General features: G+C 47.9%; 2 protein-coding genes across 6 annotated transcripts; one reads left to right on the top strand and one right to left on the bottom strand.

Moving 5' to 3' along the window:
• Nucleotides 1-710: 710 nt before the first annotated feature.
• thrap3b (thyroid hormone receptor associated protein 3b) lies at nt 711-13,577 on the top strand. Of its 4 annotated transcripts, none has more exons than XM_047019069.1 (11): nt 711-771; nt 5,708-5,847; nt 6,081-6,890; nt 7,368-7,979; nt 8,094-8,260; nt 8,433-8,544; nt 9,017-9,092; nt 10,836-11,011; nt 11,330-11,591; nt 11,925-12,077; nt 12,226-13,577. In XM_047019069.1, the coding sequence occupies exons 2-11, from the start codon at nt 5,750-5,752 to the stop codon at nt 12,451-12,453; spliced, it is 2,694 nt and encodes an 897-aa protein (XP_046875025.1). In that variant the 5' UTR covers nt 711-771; nt 5,708-5,749; the 3' UTR covers nt 12,454-13,577. The 4 variants fall into 4 exon arrangements, with proteins under 4 accessions (XP_046875025.1, XP_046875024.1, XP_046875023.1 ...); XM_047019068.1 differs by lacking the exon at nt 711-771 and adding an exon at nt 3,305-3,406; XM_047019067.1 differs by lacking the exon at nt 711-771 and adding an exon at nt 3,305-3,686.
• Nucleotides 13,578-16,408: 2,831 nt separating this feature from the next.
• On the bottom strand, nt 16,409-19,153 carry eva1bb (eva-1 homolog Bb (C. elegans)). Of its 2 annotated transcripts, XM_047019316.1 has the most exons (3): nt 18,966-19,153; nt 17,782-17,892; nt 16,413-17,399 (listed from the first exon to the last, which is right to left on the bottom strand). In XM_047019316.1, exons 2-3 carry the CDS (start codon nt 17,846-17,848, stop codon nt 16,996-16,998), a joined length of 471 nt encoding a protein of 156 aa, XP_046875272.1. In that variant the 5' UTR covers nt 17,849-17,892; nt 18,966-19,153; the 3' UTR covers nt 16,413-16,995. The 2 variants fall into 2 exon arrangements, with proteins under 2 accessions (XP_046875273.1, XP_046875272.1); XM_047019317.1 differs by lacking the exon at nt 18,966-19,153 and having other exon boundaries at nt 16,409-17,399; nt 17,782-17,851.
• Between the last annotated feature and the right edge of the window lie 613 nt (nt 19,154-19,766).

Raw genomic sequence — 19,766 nt, 5'->3', positions numbered from 1 at the left:
TGTCAAACAGATTGCCAGCTGCTCATTCAAGTATAAAATATTACGATGACAGGTGATATCGGTTAGGGTACACTAGGTTACACTATCGGTCACTATCGGGGGCAGAATGTTGACGTTCCCTCGGTGATGGCAGTGTAGTCACCATGGTGACACCACCACACTCTGAACCAGAAGTCAGAACACCAACACCTGCTAGCTGGGAGAGGAGCTCGTATTTGTTTTACTGTTGCTTTGGGTACCCTGCCAAAGAGCCTTGACTAATCCTAGTCTGACCCTTCAAAGTTACACAACCTCTAACTGTCCACAGTTCTGTTGAAGTTTCAGTTAGTGATGAATGACTCGTCATCCTTCCCTCTTTTGCCTACAGCAGTTTAGATTTTATCCTCGTTCCTGGCAGGTCACTGTATTTGCATGAGGATGTGTTTTGCCTATGAAAACATGCACACAGTTCACACCTTCTAATACCCTGCTTCCCAACCTGGGCCAGGGGCCACTTGATCTCCATCATAATCTCATGAACAAAACATTAACAGTAAACACACATAATTAATCATTCCCTTTTGAAGCTTTCTTTGGTACTAATCTTATTATGTACTTATGATCATCCTCTTTGTGACTGCTCTGTACAGCCTACTCCAGCAAGACCTTGTGTTTTTTCACCCACCACAAAACAGCTATAAAACCAGGAAGCATTTTATAAACCAGGAAGCATGTGATATCACAGTTCAGAGCGCTTCCTGCTCTCTCACACTTTCAGCTACAAGTCTTGAGGTACAATCTTTCATTATTTTCAACATAATGCATCATTTCTGTAACAATTTGAATCCTAGATGAATCTGCTGTAGTAGTTTGACTTTGTAATGTTATAATTATTACATGTTTCTCAAAGACAGTTTGAGCAGATTGAAAGTAGGAATATATGCAACTGTCTTTGTAAATTCAACACAGGAGGAAATAGCCTCTCAGATTGTTGTACATACAATAGTTCTCAGGGACATGCTGAAGGTAAGATGTAGATATTTGGTTCATGCAGATACCTTTACTGAGAACAAAATCATGATTTACATTCATTCATTTAGCAGACGATTTTATCCAAATCGACTTCCAAGAGAGAGCTTTACAAAAGTGCATAGGACCCCCAAAACATTGCGGGTAGGCAAAACATGAAGCATACATTGTGAAAAGCAAATAAGTGCCAATCGGAAGAACCCTAAGAGCATGTAGTTAAACAAGTTACAATTAAACAACATGAACCTCAAAAAGTGCAAAAGTGTACCTGTAGAAAAGCAAGCAACAATAATATAATTCAGAGCGAGTACAAGAAGTTAAATCAGATACAACTAACAACAGTAACAAGTCCCTCAATCAGACTCATTGTGTTCCTGGAGGACACTAATATATTTTTTTGAAGGTAGGGCGACAGTCAGTGTCTCTGATGGAGGTGGGGAGTTGATTCCACCATTGGGGGGCCAGACAGGAGAAGAGCTTGGGTTGGGAGCGGGCGCTCTTGAGAGGTGGGACCACCAGACGGTTGTCAGAAGAAGACCGTAGGTGGCGGGTGGGGGTGTAAGGCTGGAGGAGAGACTAGATGTAGTTGGGTGCAGTCCCGTTTACCGCTCGGAAGCTTGATGATGACATCAAGACACACTATGTGACCAGGAAGAATCAACATCACCTTCGCAGCTGCTGCCAGGCTTACTTAGAGTAGCTCCCTCCTGCTCCCTCCTGCTCCCTCCTGCCCCCTCCTGCTCCCTCCTACCCCCTCCTGCTCCCTCCTGCCCCCTCCTGCTCCCTGAGCGGAGAAGACCTGTGTTTGGACTGAAGAGAGGCTGTCTGAGGAGACCTGTGTTTGGACTGAAGAGAAGTTATCTGAGGAGTCCTGTGTTTGGACTGAAGAGAGGTTATCTGAGGAGTCCTGTGTTTGGACTGAAGAGAGGTTATCTGAGGAGTCCTGTGTTTGGACTGAAGAGAGAGGTTGTCTCAGGAAGCCTCTTGAAGGCTGGAGGGGCTTTACAACCAGAACAGCAACATGTTCCTGTCCTGACGTGACACCTTTCGGTGTGTACACAGTTGTTGAACATGGCTGCTCTCTGTTTGTTTGATCCTCTCTTTGCATTGCCTTGTCTGTGCGATTGGCTTGTTGGTGTGCTTGGTTTTGCTTTTTGTCAGAGGAACACACACATTTAAGTCCAGGCTAAATAGATAACGGCAAGATTTGGCATTGTACAGCTCTGCATGTAATGAAATCAGGACAGTATCCTGGCAGTATAACCCATTTAGACGACCAGGGACAAATGTAAGTCTGAGTTCCTCAACGTATCATTAAGGTCAAAGAGGGGTGAATTTGAGACAGACGCGACAGATGACCGACTGTCTTGTTAAAATAATATGGAAGACAAAAGGTATTGGATGTCGTCTCTCAGCCGGATGTAATGGCTGCCATCTGGAGAACATATTATATTGTGCCTTATTCATTCTGTAAAGGCAGACGGGTGGTAGTCATATGGCAGCTTCAACTCTTCCAAGACGTGTTTCTAGAGTAGAACACAACAAGGGATCGGTCTTAATTTACAGCAATAAGAAGTAGCCTACGTAGCTATGCTACACTACACTACATTGCAATTGGCTACGTGTCTGACAGGAAGCTTTTTGACGCTCAACGAGGAAGATATCTCGTGCCATGCGACGCTGGTGGGGGGGGGGGTGTTTCCTGGTTGTTTTTTACTCTGTATAACTCGAGACAGCTATAATCTCAGTATGCATGCACCACGTCCTTCAAATAGCGGGACAAGTTATCCCTTATTTGTCAGCGTGAGAAATGGCTGAAGTGCGTGTCTCACGGCGAATGCGTGAGACTTGAGAGCCCTGGATAAGCTTAGGACTACACTGCTTTCTAGCAAAACTAAAATTATGAGAGGATAAGATGTTGAGCCATATCGTGGTCCAACACCAAATAATAAACGGTGTGTTCTATGTTGTTCTGCCGACCAACAAAGTGGTGGTTATGATCTTATTTAAAAGCTTAGAAAATGAAACTTCACTCAGGGAATGACCTGATGACCTGGTAAAGTTGTAGTAGGCCTACGCAGTGTGCATTCCAGTGATGAGGATCGTATCTCCATCTATCACAAACTGTGTCAATAGCAGGCTTTAGTAATTAATGGTCGGCTTACTGTGAACCCAGCAAACGTAAAAAAAAAAAATGATATACTAATGTTATTTTTGGTATGTATCTTTAACCAAGTTGACGACGAAGGAGATACACAGGCAAATACAGGAAGGAAATGTGAACCTCCCTTTGCTGCGTAGTCAGAAGCTCCTTAGTGGCGACACTTGCACAACCAAACCGAGACTCAGCCAGGCGCTTTTTAGTAGCCTAGCTAGCCAGCGTGAATATCGTGAACAGGTACAATATCAACAAACAAAAAATATGTCTACATCTTACATATGTACCGGTAGTTTGCCTAGATATCAGACATTATCCAACGTTATATTTCATTCGGTCAGATACTGAAGACAGTTTGCTTCGTCGAGGAGTACCGTTGGTTTTCTCGCCGTAGCAACCATCTTGCAGAGGAGCTTAGCTTCTCAGTTAGCTGCTAATACAGTAGTACTTGTAGTTTACTAAAGCGGTAACCAGTCAGTCAGGAAGTTAGTTGTCAACGTGAGACCAGTGCCTGGTAAAGGTAAGTGAAAATGCCCGTGAAATATGCCTGACATGTGAACCCAGGAAGTGTGTTGAAAGCTAACTAGCAGCTAGCAAGGGTACCTCAAAGCAGTAGAATACTTAGCTAGTAGCTAGCTAAGCTTAAGCTCATCCAACCCTGCCAGGCTAACCTAGCCAGATAGCCACTAACAGAGCTAAATTGCTTGCTTGGAAACGAAACTAGCTAGTAAAGCTATATAGTCTTCCAGTCTTTCCGACTCCACAACATTACGGAATGGAATTTCCTTGTAAAATATCTTTCTTAACTATTATGTAATTATCACATTCCTTATTACTATTAGCATAATCATGTGCCAATTGTAATACCATGTGCTGTGTATCAGACGATGCAGTCAATAGAATGGAATAGGTGGTTCTCATTCTGGTTATAACCAGGCCCAGACTATGGCGCTCAGACAGGTTAGTCTGCTTGTTTTGGCCAATGTCAGTCAGTCCCTACACAGTACGAGGCAAGATATCAAAGTGGGTCTTGACTCTTAATCTGGTTCAGCTTGTTCTATATGTAGCAGAACAGCCTGTAAAATCAGACCTTTTTGATCATCACATTGTGATCATCACATTGTGATCATCACATTGTGATCATCACATTGTGATCATCACATTGTGATCATCACATTGTGATCATCACATTGTGATCATCACATTGTGATCATCACATTGTGATCATCACATTGTGATCATCACATTGTGATCATCACATTGTGATCATCACATTGTGATCATCACATTGTGATCATCACATTGTGATCATCACATTGTGATCATCACATTGTGATCATCACATTGTGATCATCACATTGTGATCATCACATTGTGATCATCACATTGTGATCTATTGTATCACTATTTTGACGGAGAAACTAAACAGGCGACTGAACCTGCGACTAGTATTATCATGGAGTGCCGTTGTTCATTTAGGCCAGTGTGTGGTTTTCCTAATAAGAGGTTGCATGCGTCTTCGTTTGACGACACGTTCATGCTCTGCTTTACCTAGCTCGGTTAACGTCGACGTAAGGAAGCTGGGCTACATAAACGACTTGGCATGCAAATCTAAATGCACGGGGGCAATGTGCAGTAATTACCATTCAGAGCGAGCACGCACTTCGGACTGTGCTTCTGCACAGCCTTGGGACTGACAACTAGAGCATCAGGGATGATTCACTACAAGCAATGAGTGGTTAATTATTAACTTTATCAGCAGAATCAACAGAGACAGCACGCCTACTCGTTCTACTCGTTATGTGGGCTTCCATTGAGTCAAAATAAAATAACATTTGATTGGTATTCTGAAGAACATGTCACAAGTTCAGAGTGTTGTCATCCTGTGATAGGCCTAGATGTTTTACAGCAAGTTCCTGTTTGAGTAAAGAAGTAGAAACCTGGTGGTTGATCTCAGAACTCAACTTTAGTGTCCACTGTCAGTGTCTTGCACAATTCTAACTTGTACGCAGGCTAATAATATTCTCTCAGTAGCCTGGAATCTTTAAAAAATGTCAGAATGAAATGGACACCAAGTTTGAACTTACAGCCTACAGTGGGTTAAAGTATCTATATGCAGCTTTCTCACATTTCTGCAGAAAACACACCTCATGCACGCAAAAGACCAGCTACCCACTTACTTAGCAACACGATAATGCTAGCCTACACATGTTTCCAAACATCCATCTCATACATGTGTTGATTCAGTGTACCCCTATGAAACAGCCGTGGTCTCCTCCAGTTTCTAATCTGTGGGTAGATGAATGTGTTTCTGATTTCAGCTCCAAGGTTTTGACTTTTTCCACCAGAGCGCCTGGCACTCTGAAGCAGAGATCCACAGTTTAATAATACGCTCCAAGAAATGTGTGGAGGATTGTCATTATATTGTGCACCACGGGTCATCACATTTGATTGTCTTCATGTCTCTCCTGCGATGCCTGTCTAGCAGACAGATACTAACATAGCCTGCTAACACAGCCCTCCCTGTGTCCTCCAACACAGCCGTGTTCCTCGCAGAACCTTGAGAACCTTGAGATCTCAGAGATGTCTAAGGCCCCGGGTTCCCCTCCGCGCTCACGCTCCCGCTCCTACTCCCGCTCTCGCTCCAGGACTCGCTCCCGCTCCCGGAAACACCGCTACAGGTAGGACCCCGCTGACTCCTCCTCCCCCTCCTCCTCCCCCTCCTCTTCCTTATTCCATCCTTCTGTACATTCTTTATGAATGTGATACATTGTTGGAAGTTTAGAAATGACCTGAAGAATCTGTTTCTGTCAAATCAAAATCTTGAAGTCATGTTGGATTGTAAAATGATACCTCATCCATTAGGAAGAGGTCATGGCAACAGCATCACCTTCTAACCCACATCCTCTCCCAGTTCCAGGTCTCGCTCTCGCTCCCGGTCCCACTCCCCCTCCCACGGCAGGAACTACCCCACCAGGGACTACCAGAACAACCGTGGCTTCCGGGGCTATAACCGTGGCTTCCGCCGGCCGTACTACTACCGTGGACGCACGCGTGGATACTACCCCCGGGGGCGCTACCAGCGAGGTGGCGGCAACTACGGCTACAGAGCCAACAACTGGCAGGGGGGTGGGAACTGGCACCACCACGACCAGGATCACCACCCTCACAGCCCCAGGAGGGGGCGCTCTCGCTCCCGCACGCCCAGGAAGCGCTCTGCCAGCCGCAGTCGCTCTCGCTACTCTGACCGCTCCTCCTCTGGACGCTCCCGGCGCTCCCGCCACAGCAGCTACTCCTCCCGCTCCTCCTCCCCTGCGCGCCGCTCCCGTGCTGGGAAACCTGCCTCCAAGGAGGCCAAGGACAAGGCCCCGGGAGAGGGGCCGGGGGCTGGGGGGCCAGGCGGGGACGCCAGCCACCAGGAGAAACCGTCCGGAGGGAAGTGGAAGGGTGTGAGGGAGTACGACACCAGCCCCAAACACGCAGGAGCCCAGGGTCGGCAGGCTGCTGGAGACAAGCAGGGGCCAGCAGAGGGCTCCAACAGCAAGGGGGCTAACAGCGGGGGGGCCAACAGCGGGGGGGCTCTGTGGAGGACAGTCAGCAGCCCCCCTCCCTCTAAGAGCCCCCCTAAGACGGGCACTGCTGCCTTCGGAGGGTTTGGGTTCTTCTCGAAGGACGATGCCAAGCCTGCTGGAGATAAGACTGCCATTTCATCTGCTTTCAAAAAGTAGGTTTCCCTCCCTGATTCCTCATTGCGTTTCTTTTTTCTTTTGAAGTGGCATCTTCTCAGTGTGTGATTTATAATTGTTCTTTTAAATGTGTTTAGTCTGTGTCCAGCAACAAGGAACACAGAAGAAGAAACAGTAAAAATACAAATACAATTTTGAAAAAGTCGGCCTCCATAATGCATTAAAAAGAAGGTGTATGAAATCAGACTAATTTAAGAGGTGGTGGTTATTAAGTAAGTATAGCGATTGTAATACAAGTCATGTGATCAGTCATGTGAAGTCATGTCTTTCATGGGCGTCTGTAAGTGCGTTGGATTCAGAACTTGCCCAGATTCTCTTCTGATTGAGCTGTTTTGCATTCTCCCATGTTGTATTCCATCAGTAACCATGATTGTGGTTGAGACAGTTTGAGCTGAACATGAATCGTGCTGTGGTCCACCTGTGTTTAAAGGCTGCTCCTCTGTGTGGTTGTGCAGGTTCCTGGCAGAGAGTCAGGCCAAGAAGCAGGAGGGGGAGGAGGAGGAGGGGGAGGAGGGCGAGCACAGCTCGTCTGACGAACAGGAGGCAGACCCTGGCCCGCCCGCCGCCCTCTACAGCAGCCTGGCAGCACTGCCAGACCCCAAGGACGACAACAGCCTGCCTTTCTTTGACGTGGAGGAGGAGCAGTTCCTCCGGTCCCAGGGCCTGAAGGACAGGGAGGCGGAGAGCGACCAGACCAAGTCCAAAGCCCCGCTGACAGCCCGAGACATCTTCGGGAAGTGGGAGGACGAGGCCCCATACTACAAGGAGAAGAGCCGGAGGGAGGTGGAGGAGGTGGAGGAAGACCTGGAGCACATGGAGAACGAGCTGTACCGCAGCCGCAAGCTGGCCAAGAAGGAGGAGAAGGCCAAGAAGAAGGAGAAGAAGGAGAAGGAGAAGCAGGAGAAGAGGAGTCCCACGCTGTCCCCGGTGGGTCCTCGAGGTGTGACCAGCAGGGAGAGGGACAAGCCTCTGTTCCCCAGCGCCCGCCAGGAGTCCCCTGCTGCACGGCCCTCTGGGAAGAGGGAGGACTTTGAACTGAAAGTCAACTCCTTCGATGAAATGCCCAGGTTTGTGTGTCTATCCCTTAATATGACACCAATACAGCTGAGACTAAACAACCTCCCACGACAGGTTCTGAACACATCTGGCCGGTGTGGGTGATCTTGGCTCTCTCTGTCCAGTTTTTCAGGTGTGTTGAAGGATGCCCGCCTGCCCAGGGACCTGCTGCCCTCTAAGAGAGACCAGGAGTTCCGCTCCATCTTCGAGCACCTTCAGCAGGCGCAGCTGCGCCGCAGCCCCTCAGAGCTGTTTGCCCAGCACATCGTCACCATCGTGCACTACATCAAAGGTGAGGCGCTTCATGTTCTCTGTTCTGTCATGCTGCTGACACACACGGGCCGTTTGAATCGTTGCCCACTTAGAGGCCTCATAAATAAAAGGATCATCAGCAGCGTCCACTCAGGAGTCAGTCCTGTAGGTAGGACAGCTGGCTGCTGAGTTGACTGCGTGTGTGTTTGCAGCTCAACACTTCCGCTCGTCAGGCATGACGCTGAGCGAGCGCTTTGCCATGTACCAAAGAAAAGCTGCAGAGACGGAAATTATGAAGCCAAGAAGGAGCCCAGAGATCCACAGGTACACCCTGCCTCCCCCACACCCTGCCTCACTCACACCCATTCTCTCCACACTCCCTCACACCCTGCCTCACTCACACACCCTGCCTCACTCACACCCATTCTCTCCACACTCCCTCACACCCTGCCTCCCTCACACACCCTGCCTCACTCACACCCATTCTCTCCACACTCCCTCACACCCTGCCTCCCTCACACACCCTGCCTCACTCACACCCATTCTCTCCACACTCCCTCACACCCTGCCTCCCTCACACACCCTGCCTCACTCACACCCATTCTCTCCACACTCCCTCACACCCCTCACACACCCTGCCTCCCTCACACACCCTGCCTCCCTCACACACCCTGCCCTCACACACACCCAGCCAGAACCCGTTACTGGAGATGGCATGTTCTGACTGCCTGTTTATAGACCCAGACAGACGTCTGTGTCCGAGGGTGTGTCTCCTGACTGTTGGTGTGTTCCCCAGGAGGATCGACGTCTCCCCCAGTGCCTTTAAGAGGCACTCTCAGCTGTTTGAGGAGATGGAGGAGACCTGCTACAAGGTGACCGGCCTTTTTCACATTTGAAGTGTTTGGAGAGAAGCGAGAAACGTTGAGATGATCCGAAGCAGCAGGTTTCAGCTGTCTGCCTTTCTTTTAAAGGAGAATCATAAGTCTAAATCAAAAGGTCCAGTTGTGTATTGTTGTACCAAGAGAGCCCCCAAGCCTGTGAGATGAGATATGGTTATTGAGAGGGTGTATACGTACCCAAGCAAAGGCTAAGAGGAGGGGCTTAACATCCTGTATCCAAGCCTCTCAAAGGACTCTTATCAATGCCATTGTAAGTATTTCTCCTCCAGCAAAATGTATTCCAGTATTGTAGAATGATGTTCTGATGGTGGAGTGTGAATGAGTGTGTGTGCATGCAGCTGTGTCTCAGGACTAAAGCCAGTCCACCTGCACCCTCGGTTAAACAAGCTTGTGTACCACGCTACGGATATGAGACAGTATGTGGTGTAGATGTAATGAACACACTTAAGCACAAGTCTAAATTCAGCAAAAACGAGTACACAGATGTGTCATGTTTGATGAGAATGCAGTGAGTGTTGAATGTGAGGAAGGGTGCATTCTGAGCCCCACCAGTAGATGGGGTTCAGGTGTGTGTGTGTGTGTGTGTGTGTGTGTGTGTGTGTGTGTGTGTGTGTGTGTGTGTGTGTGTGTGTGTGTGTGTGTGTGTGTGTGTGTGTGTGTGTGTGTGTGTGTGTGTGTGTGTGTGTGTGTGTGTGTGTGTGTGTGTGTGTGTGTGTGAGAGAGCTGTTCCTCCCCTGCATGCTGTGGTCTCTACTGTAGCTTGTGTGTGTGCTGGCATGAACACGTGGGCCCCGCAGTCCTGGTGCAGAGGAATCAGCCAACCATAACACGTTACTTAGACGATCAGGTCATCACCACTGATACAGCCAACCGTAACACGTTACCTAGACGATCAGGTCATCACCACTGATACAGCCAACCGTAACACGTTACCTAGACGATCAGGTCATCACCACTGACACAGCCAACCGTAACACGTTACCTAGACGATCAGGTCATCGCCACTGATACAGCCAACCGTAACACGTTACCTAGACGATCAGGTCATCGCCACTGATACAGCCAACCGTAACACGTTACCTAGACGATCAGGTCATCACCACCGATACAGCCAACCTTAACACGTTACCTAGACGATCAGGTCATCACCACTGATACAGCCAACCGTAACACGTTAACTAGACGATCAGGTCATCACCACTGATACAGCCAACCTTAACACGTTACCTTGACGATCAGGTCATCGCCACTGATACAGCCAACCTTAACACGTTACCTGAACGATCAGGTCATCACCACTGATACAGCCAACCTTAACACGTTACTTAGACAATCAGGTCATGCCACCACTGATACAGCCAACCGTAACACGTTACCTAGACGATCAGGTCATCACCACTGATACAGCCAACCTTAACACGTTACCTAGACGATCAGGTCATCACCACTGATACAGCCAACCTTAACACGTTACCTAGACGATCAGGTCATGCCACCACTGATACAGCCAACTGTAACACGTTACCTAGACAATCAGGTCATCACCACTGATACAGCCAACCTTAACACGTTACCTAGACGATACTTTTGCTCTCCACCACACTGCGGGTCCTTCTTCCTACGCTGTGTGTTCCATGTGAGAAGTTATCAAGCATTCTGACAGTCTGGAAGCAGCAGGCCTGTACTAACCCCCAGGACCCTGCTCTGTCTCTGCAGGATCAAAGTAAGAAACCCAAAGGAGATGTAATGGACCTGCGCCTGGATATTGAGCGCCGTAAAAGGTTCTCAGCCAAGGAATACAAGCAGGAGGGAGACAAAGGCTCCGGGGGGTCCCACGGGCCCAGCCCCGAGAAGTCCTCTGACAAGGCAGCCAAGCACCACAAGAAGTCCAAGTATGTGGATCTGCTGTGTTCCCTGTGTCACACCTGCCTTCTCACCCAGTCTGTGGTGTGCTGCCCATGTTCTCTGTGTGTCTCACCTGCCTTCTCACCCAGTCTGTGGTGTGCTGCCCATGTTCTCTGTGTGTCCCACCTGCCTTCTCACCCAGTCTGTGGTGTGCTGCCCATGTTCTCTGTGTGTCCCACCTGCCTTCTCACCCAGTCTGTGGTGTGCTGCCCATGTTCTCTGTGTGTCCCACCTGCCTTCTCACCCAGTCTGTGGTGTGCTGCCCATGTTCTCTGTGTGTCTCACCTGCTCTCTGTCCTTCACAGGAAGAGCAAGAAGAGACGTGAGCGCTCTCCCTCCTCCTCGTCCTCCTCCTCCCCCTCTCCAGCCTTCAGGGGGAAAGCCTTCATGGCGGAGGGGATGGAGCACATGGAAGGGTTCAGCAAGCATCGCTTCAGCCCACGGGACTACCCGGGGTCCTCAGGGCCACTGGAGCGGGGGCCGGGGCCCAGGGGGCCGGGGGACAGGGGGCCCATGGACAGGAGCCCCAGGGACTATGAAATGGACAGGGGTCGAGGACGTGGGTTTGTAAGTGTCCCTTCTCTGCTCTTCTCCTGTGTGGATACAGGGCTCTTACCTGGCCTGTACATCTCACTGCTCTGCTCTCTTCCTTCACCCTAACTGCTGTAGAGAACATGATGATGATGATGATGATGATGATACTGTATAATACTTAGATCATGCACAACAAGATCTATGAAGGTAAAATAACAAAATCCTTAACGCTGAACACAACCTAATTCCCAAACCACCTCTAATTTCTCTCTTTTCTTTGACCTTTTATTTATCTATTTTCAAAGTGATGTAGATTGTTGCTCTCCTGTTGAGGCAGGCTAGACTTCTGACTGGCTATGGTTTCAGTTCCCCAGGGTGAGGGGCAGGGGCTGGAGCAGGGGCGGTTACCCTGGAAACAACAGCAGCAACGGTCAGGCCCCCCCTGCCAGCGCCCCGGTCAGACCCCCTGAGGAGGAGTGGGGCCCAGAGTACACGCCCAAGAGCAGGAAGTACTACTTTGTGAGTTCCTGCTGCGGCTTACAACATGGTCACACTTCCCCCCAAAACATTTGCTGTCTTTCCCCCCCTCTCATCGTTATTTTCTCTTTTTGTTTTCTCTCTCTCCTCTGTGTGTGTGTGTGTGTGTGTGTGTGTGTGTGTCTGTCAGCATGATGACCGTGAGGGGGAGAAGTCGTGGCTGGAGGGTCGGGGGCGTGGCCGGGGGGCCTTCCCCCGCAGCAGGGGGCGCTTCGTCTACAGGAAAGGAGGCAGCAGCCCCAAGTGGACCCACGACCTGTACCAGGCCCCCGAGGCCGGGGCCGAGGCTGTGGAGGAGGACTGCCCTGAGGCCCACCTCAAGGACGACAAGCCCCAAGACTCCGACCCCAAACTGTAGCTCCTCCGCCTTGGTCTGGAGAGGCAGGCGAGGCAGGAGAGGCTGTCTGGTAGAGTCGGCCGGAGGCCCAGCATCAGAATGTTGTGTGTCCCCCACAAGACAAGGGTAGTAAGGATTTACAGAAATAAGTCATATCATTTTTGCAGCTGATTTCACAGTATGGGTCGTACACAAACTGACTCATTGAATTGAGTTAAAAGCAAAACGTTTATGATGTTTTTATGTTAATTACCAGTCTTAGTTCCTGGGTGTGTTTTTTTTAAATGTAAAGACAGTTTGTTAGTCATACTGGACTTGATGTTTTTCGAGTTGTTCTTCAAGGGGCCTGGTTGGGGATTACTATATTCAGTTTAAGGACAGCTTCCATCTCCCGTAAGAGTCTCACGCTTTTGTGCCTTAGAATCCATCGTTGTTGTTCCTGCTCCATGGCCACGTTTCACTAGACAGGATGTTTTACTCTGCTCACTTCTGTGGTGTTGCATGACCTGTGACCCCAGACCAACCCAGGGACAGTCAGACCACCCCAGGGACAGTCAGACCGACCCAGGCACAGTCAGACCCACCCAGGGACAGTCAGAACCACCCCAGGGACAGTCAGACCCACCCCAGGGACAGTCAGACCCACCCAGGGACAGTCAGACCACCCCAGGGACAGTCAGACCACCCCAGGTTCTGAGAGTTACTGCTCTGTGTGCTTCAACATGTTCTAGGGGTTCTCACACATCCAAACATTGTTTTACCACTAACACTGTATTTCTTATCAAGATCATCTATGATGTTTAACTGTGTGTGTAAGACGTACTCTTGTCCAGATAGTTGATGTATTTTCTTTATTTCTTTTTCTTTTTTTTTTTTACACCAACAAATGCAAACAAAAATATTTTTGTGTTTGTGCCTCCTGTCAAATTATTTTAAGAATATTTCATTTTGATTTAAAAGCGAATATAATTACAGCGGGACATAATTAAGACATGTAAAAACTAAATTATTGCCGTCTTTGCATCTTGGGAGTTGAACTGTTTAAAAATAAAAGGATATTGTCGATGAGTTTATCTGTAATATTCCAGACTGTGTACCTGAAGTTGAATCTACTGTTTAAATAAATGACTCCTGGTTAGTCTCAAGTCAGTCTAGTGTGGATGATGGAGACAGATTGACCAACAGGGGGCGCTGGTGTTGTGCTGCTTCCTGACCAACAGGGGGCGCTGGTGTTGTGCTGCTTCCTGACCTCCCCATGAGGACTGATGGCTCATCTGCTGACATGACGTCTGTGCTCAGCAGGATCACACTTTTCTTCTTCTGTTCTTTGAGATGAAACATGTTCTCTTTAATTTTCAATAAATCTTATCCAATTTACTATAAGTAATCATTGTATATATATATATGTGTCTGCCTTCCACCAGTGTGATAGTTTTACGTTTCCAACTAAATCAGTGGGTTGAGTGAATACCCTGCAAAGTCATTTGAATAATTCAGTTACATGTGCAGTTTGACACAGCGATCATAGTAAAGGTGCAGGTTTATCCAGTGTAATTTCCAAAAGATATTTGGAGCCCTTCCCCTTGGTCAGCTGCTCTGCTGTAACTCCACGCCCACAGCCAGAGGCGTGGCCACGTGGGGGCGCCCCCTCCTGGCCAGAGAATGGCCACCCTGCCGGCCCCCCAACATCAGGTACAATAAAAAAATAATTAAAAAAAACTCTGAACGTACTAAACACTTTCTATCAGATCGTCTTATATTGTCATTTGTCACTTTTGTCACGCTACAACAGACATATATTAGTAGAAACACCTACTTTTGTCTTCCAAGATGGTGTCCCCATTCATTTCTATGAAAAGTGCTCAGTGGAAAAGTTATCGATCAGCTCAGGTAGAATGAATCAGCGATTTGCTCATGTTCCCTTTTGTACTCTTCCCCTGTTCGTATCCGCGAACACGTTTCCAGGCAACTTTTTTGACGGAAGCAAATAATTGGGGTGCTAGTTTACCCATTTATGACGGGTTTCAAATTGAGCAAAAATCTTTTTAGAAAAATTATTAAATGAAAAAGCTAGTAGTATGAGCCAGATTTGAGAATGCAATACCACCTACATCCACCGGGGCCGTTGCGTCGCGGCAGCCCCCATCAACAGCGCAAGACACAAACCAACGTGTCTGCATACAGTGCAGTAGCAGCTAACCACTGGATACTACTGTAACTAACAAGTGAGTAAATTGGTGATACTTGAAAGGATCATTGAAATTATAAGATCATAAAGTTATCTTCACACTCAATTGAATGTGTAAGAATGTGTGACATTGAGGATTTGTGTCAGATTGAGTTGAGCTGCTGCTGTTATTTTTGCAAATTTGCAAGGTTATCTCTGGCTAGCGAGCTAGCGCTAGCTAGTCACTTTAAATTCATTCCCAGGTGTCATTAGTCATAGATTAACACACTGTTTCGACTGACCAATTAAGAATCAGCCAATCAGGAGCGGCACTCCGCTCAGTGGCTCGTTGAGGACTGTTCTAGGTTTGGTGTCGGCAAAGTTAGGAGAGTGCTAGAACACTGTCGCTAGTTTACACTTGATATTGAAATAAAAGCATGCGGTGTTGTGCATAGAGGGCATCGTATTTAAGCTTAGATTAGTTCTTTGTTCGATTTGCTAGAAAACATCACAACCGGAGAATGCAGCTGCTGTAAACGGTTAAGTAACCAGCATCCGTCATACAGTTCTGGACCATAAACAGAATCAACAATAAAGAGGAGGAGCTAGTGATGTTGTTCGTCTTGCATCTTTAGTTTTTCTACACACAAGGAAAAACTAAAGATGTAAGATGAACAACAGACAGACACTCTCAGATATGTTCTCAAGAATAACAAATAGGCATAAGCTAACAAACAAAAACGACATTTATGTAAAATTATTTTGGCTTCTCTCTCTCGCGCGCGCTACAGTTTACCCAAATAAATTATCGCCTAGAATGACAATTCATATAGTGTCTTTCTGTCACTTGCACTAAAAACATCCCCGTCTCATGTTAAGGTCCCGAACCCCCTCACGTAATCATGACACAGCGCACTCGCACATTATCTAAGCACCCATTCCAATAACATGGGATTACCAATGACACATCATTAGTGTCCATAAGACTAGATGAGCCGTTAAAAAACTCCTGCTCTGAGTGATGCAGTGTGTGAGTTTTAAAATAGTAGTTTTTGAGCCATCATGTGCCACCCCAAATAAAAGACTAGCCAGAGCTGGCCCCCCCAGAAATAATGTCCTGGCTACGCCCCTGCCCACAGCATCCTGATCTGCACACTGCAGGAAGTGGAGACTAGCGTGAGAATTCATCTGAATTATTTTTGTTTAAATCTTTGTGTGTAATTAAGAAGAATCAACTAGGATAAAATAATCTGGGTGCTTGTTGTTTTGATTGGCTCTGGCCAGGGAGTCTGGTTCCATTAGCAACAAGAACACTCAACTCAACTTTAGCAGCCTGAAGTTGTGTAACTGGAACACTTGCCTTCTTTCTTTTGCCCCACAATAAGGCCCTGAGGCAGTGACATTTCCAACCAGACATCTACTGGCGTTACACACATCCAGTCACAAAACAACCAAGCCTTTTATTTACTATCAGAAGGAATAGTTGAACCAGTAAAGAGACGTATCCCATGGGGCAAAGTTTACCCAGAATGCTGTGCTAGGAAACCACTGCCTTGGTAAGATCTACAGTAGGAGCAGCCCTAGTATCTGACGTGGGACAGGAGCCTATTCATAAGCCCTGAGCAGAGGCCAGCCTCACTGGAGCCCTGAGCAGAGGCCAGCCTCACTGGAGCCCTGAGCAGAGGCCAGCCTCACTGGAGCCCTGAGCAGAGGCCAGCCTCACTGGAGCCCTGAGCAGAGGCCAGCCTCACTGGAGCCCTGAGCAGAGGCCAGCCTCACTGGAGCCCTGAGCAGAGGCCAGCCTCACTGGAGCCCTGAGCAGAGGCCAGCCTCACTGGAGCCCTGAGCAGAGGCCAGCCTCACTGGAGCCCTGAGCAGAGACCAGGAGGCCAGCCTCACTGGGGCCCTGAGCAGAGGCCAGCCTTGCTGGAGCTGGAACAGAGGGGCTTATGGGACTGTGGAACGGGAACACAGGAAGTGACAGGGTCAGAGAAGACGGCTGACAAGAGCCAAAGAATGTTGGGTTTGTGTGGGAAACTTGCTAATATTAGTCTGGAAGATTGATGCTGGGAATGTGGGAGAAGGATGACAAGTAAAGTATTCAGGATTCAAATACTTCATATACAAGGACACAGCATTCTTTTACATCATGTTTAAATAGAAATATGGATGATTATGCAGAATTACAAAATGCATAATTTTGTGGTATATGAAGAAACAGGACAGCCATACATAATATTATCTCTGACTGCACTTTACGGCTCAGAGAAGTGAGCTTATCACATGAAGCTTGTCTTCTGCAGTCTCTGATGCTATTGGTCAGGACCAGGGAAGTCTCACATGACTGGTCGGGACCAGGAAAGTCTCACGTGATTGGTCAGGACCAGGGAAGTGTCCTAGTGGTAGTGAACCCGTCCTACGGTCCCTGTCCCTGTGACCAGGATGTCTGGCTGTCCGTTCCTCCAGATATCCCTGATGATGCGCTCCCTCTCCTCCAGACGACGAGCCTTCTCCAGCTCCTCCGCAGACGCAAACACGTTCACGCTCCTCACCGTGCCTATGTGGCTGTGCTCAGTCAGAGGGCTGACCAGGACGCTGGAGACGTCTTCCTCCTCACTGCTGTCCCCCTCCAAGCTCTCGTCCTCCCCTCTCTCCTTCAGTTGACTCCGGTGGGCGGGGGGCAGTGTGCGAGCACGCTGGCAGGTCTTGCAGGCGATGCTCACCACCAGGAGACAGAGGGCCAGGAGCAGGCCAGAACACACACCCATCATGAAGTAGAGGGCCAAGGTTTCTGGGTTGGCTGGGAGGGAATAGATGGGTGATGGGTTCATTCAGAAGTTCATAACTCACTCACACTCCCAAGGTTAGGAGGTCCAAATGACCTGCTTTAACGTCCAACATAATGAGTGAGAAAAGGAAACTGCCTCTTTAAGAAACTTTTTAGTTCAAAGGGCCGGAAATGGGGACCTTCACGTGATATTTAAGGGGCTCACAAACCTACACAACAGAAGCGTGTTTAGCCAAAGACAACAGAACACGCAAGTCTCTGGAACGGACTGAGGTTACACAGACCTCACACCTCTCAGAGGAGATCTGAAAACGCTGGAGTTGACAAAGGTTTTCCTCCTTTCTTGAGCTACTCGTCTCCGACTAAACCAGACAGACAGCCACAGCCAAGTTACCTTTGATGTGAGCAAAGGTGGCCATGCTGTTGCTAAGGAGCTCCATGTCTTTCCTGATTGGTTCCATTTTTACTTCTGGTTGTCACATCTCCTGATCTGCAGTCTGAGGTCCTGAAGCCAAAACACAAGAAGAAACGTAAACATGAGAACTTCTGGCCTCTTAGTGCTCTTAGCTGGAGAATTGTTTTGACTCTTGGGTAGGAAATGGCAGCATTAAATGATATAAAGTGCTGTTAGCCATTTTGTATAAACAAACGTTTTTGGGTTTAATTGGAGCAAATTAAATGTAGCAGTTTCCTTCCTGAGAAGCAGCATGGAGTCATGATACAGACTCCCTCTATGAACACCCTCTTCCTGTATGGAAATACAGAGCCTCTCTTTCCTGAAAGATTTTAAACACAATCACAACCAAGAAGAGGGAAGTTGTGTAGTAAAGTTCTCCAAAGCAAAGTGAAGCAACAGGCCAGTGGCTGGGGAAGACATGTGGCGTTTTTACACAACTACAGTCAACAGATCCAGGGGCAGACAACTTTAACACCTCCTGTTTCCAGACAAGTCCCAATAACTCCTGGAATTAACTGTGGACATGCACAGACCAGCAGCTGTAGCTGTTTATGTGCCCAATAAAAGGTCCTCTCTTTCAACCCCGCACACTTCCTGCCTCCATAGTTAAATTAAGATTCAAATTATGACATTTGCAATTTAAACATAATCCAGGAGTGATATTCAGGTATATTGTGCTTCAGCCATATAAGTAACCCCAAAAACTAAGTAACTTTGAGGAAAAAGATTGTGGTGAAAAAGTAAAGCAAACACACTCTACAGTCAACATAAAGCAGCATGTGGTGATTAATAACATACGTGTGACAGGCAAGCAGAGCCCTGTGATCTTGGAACCATGTGAGTGTAGCTGTGAGGCTTTACACTCTTCCTGCTACTGTGCACATCAAGTCTGGGACATCTTAAAGTATATAGACACTCACAGCTGCTACTAACAAAGCAGTGGGTTATCCTGTTGGCTCCCAGAAAACTAGACTTTCTTATTTGGTCAAATCTAATGTCTGGTAAATGTCTAACATTATTATTTTAAATCAACAGTCTCTTCACAGTAATTAAATCAATCATAGGATATGCACATGTAAATAACAGTGATAGTGACAGCTCATTGGCAGACAACAGCTCACCTGGTCTTGGGTAAAGTATAGCCGTGGTCAATCCATAGATCCAATAATAGTTGCTTATGTTGTCAATGTGCACCTGTGAGGCTCTACAGTTCAGGCAGACTACTCAGCTGGTGGACGATCTGGCAGCTGAGACGAGACGGACCTTCTGAGGAGAGTCCAGCCCTCACCCTCCCTCCTCTGCTGTGGAGCATCATGGGTAACTACACCCCCCCCCCCCCCCTCTCAGGGGGGGCCTGAGAGAGAAGGAGCGGCGTCATGGTTCAGCTGGAAGGTTGTTTCCTGAGAGACGGGAGGGGAAGGCAGTCTACAGTAAGCTCTCATCATCTGCAGGAGCCGAGGAATGACAAACTCAAAACACGAAAAAATCTTCTCAAATTGACTTATTGTCCACTAACACTGTGTTTGCTTCTGTTTGGAGCTCAGCCTTCTATTTGTGTGTGTGTGTGTGTGTGTGTGTGTGTGTGTGTGTGTGTGTGTGTGTGTGTGTGTGTGTGTGTGTGTGTGTGTGTGTGTGTGTGTGTGTGTGTGTGTGTGTGTGTGTGTGTGTGTGTGTGTGTGCATCTGCTGACCTTAGCCGTGCCACAGTGAGGTCTGTTCAGTGTTAAGCCAGGAGGGTGTAACAGGAAATAGCTCGCTGGCTGCTGTGGGCATGATTGTGGGTGCAGAGGGACTGGGGATTAAACAGGTTTTTGTCTGTTTCCATCTCAGGTTTTTGAGGAATTCATTTAACAATATTTCCAGAGCAGGATTTAGTGGAAGTGGTTCCAACACCATAGGACTGCAGCAGGTGCTGTGTGAGAA

The sequence above is a fragment of the Hypomesus transpacificus genome, chromosome 4 (assembly GCF_021917145.1).
Source record: "Hypomesus transpacificus isolate Combined female chromosome 4, fHypTra1, whole genome shotgun sequence".
Taxonomy (NCBI): domain Eukaryota; kingdom Metazoa; phylum Chordata; class Actinopteri; order Osmeriformes; family Osmeridae; genus Hypomesus; species Hypomesus transpacificus.
The sequence above is the reverse complement of the archived record's forward strand: the minus strand, read 5'-3'. Positions and strand labels throughout refer to the sequence as shown.

What these genes read in the sequence shown, in the direction of transcription:
- eva1bb (XM_047019316.1), bottom strand. Translation starts at nt 17,848, where the DNA reads ATGGAACCAATCAGGAAAGACATGGAGCTCCTTAGCAACAGCATGGCC. An exon ending in CACCTTTGCTCACATCAAAG is followed by an intron (nt 17,400 to 17,781) that starts GTAACTTGGCTG and finishes ATTCCCTCCCAG; the next exon opens with CCAACCCAGAAACCTTGGCC.
- thrap3b (XM_047019069.1), top strand. Translation starts at nt 5,750, where the DNA reads ATGTCTAAGGCCCCGGGTTCCCCTCCGCGCTCACGCTCCCGCTCCTAC. An exon ending in TCCCGGAAACACCGCTACAG is followed by an intron (nt 5,848 to 6,080) that starts GTAGGACCCCGC and finishes ATCCTCTCCCAG; the next exon opens with TTCCAGGTCTCGCTCTCGCT. An exon ending in AAGCACCACAAGAAGTCCAA is followed by an intron (nt 11,012 to 11,329) that starts GTATGTGGATCT and finishes TGTCCTTCACAG; the next exon opens with GAAGAGCAAGAAGAGACGTG.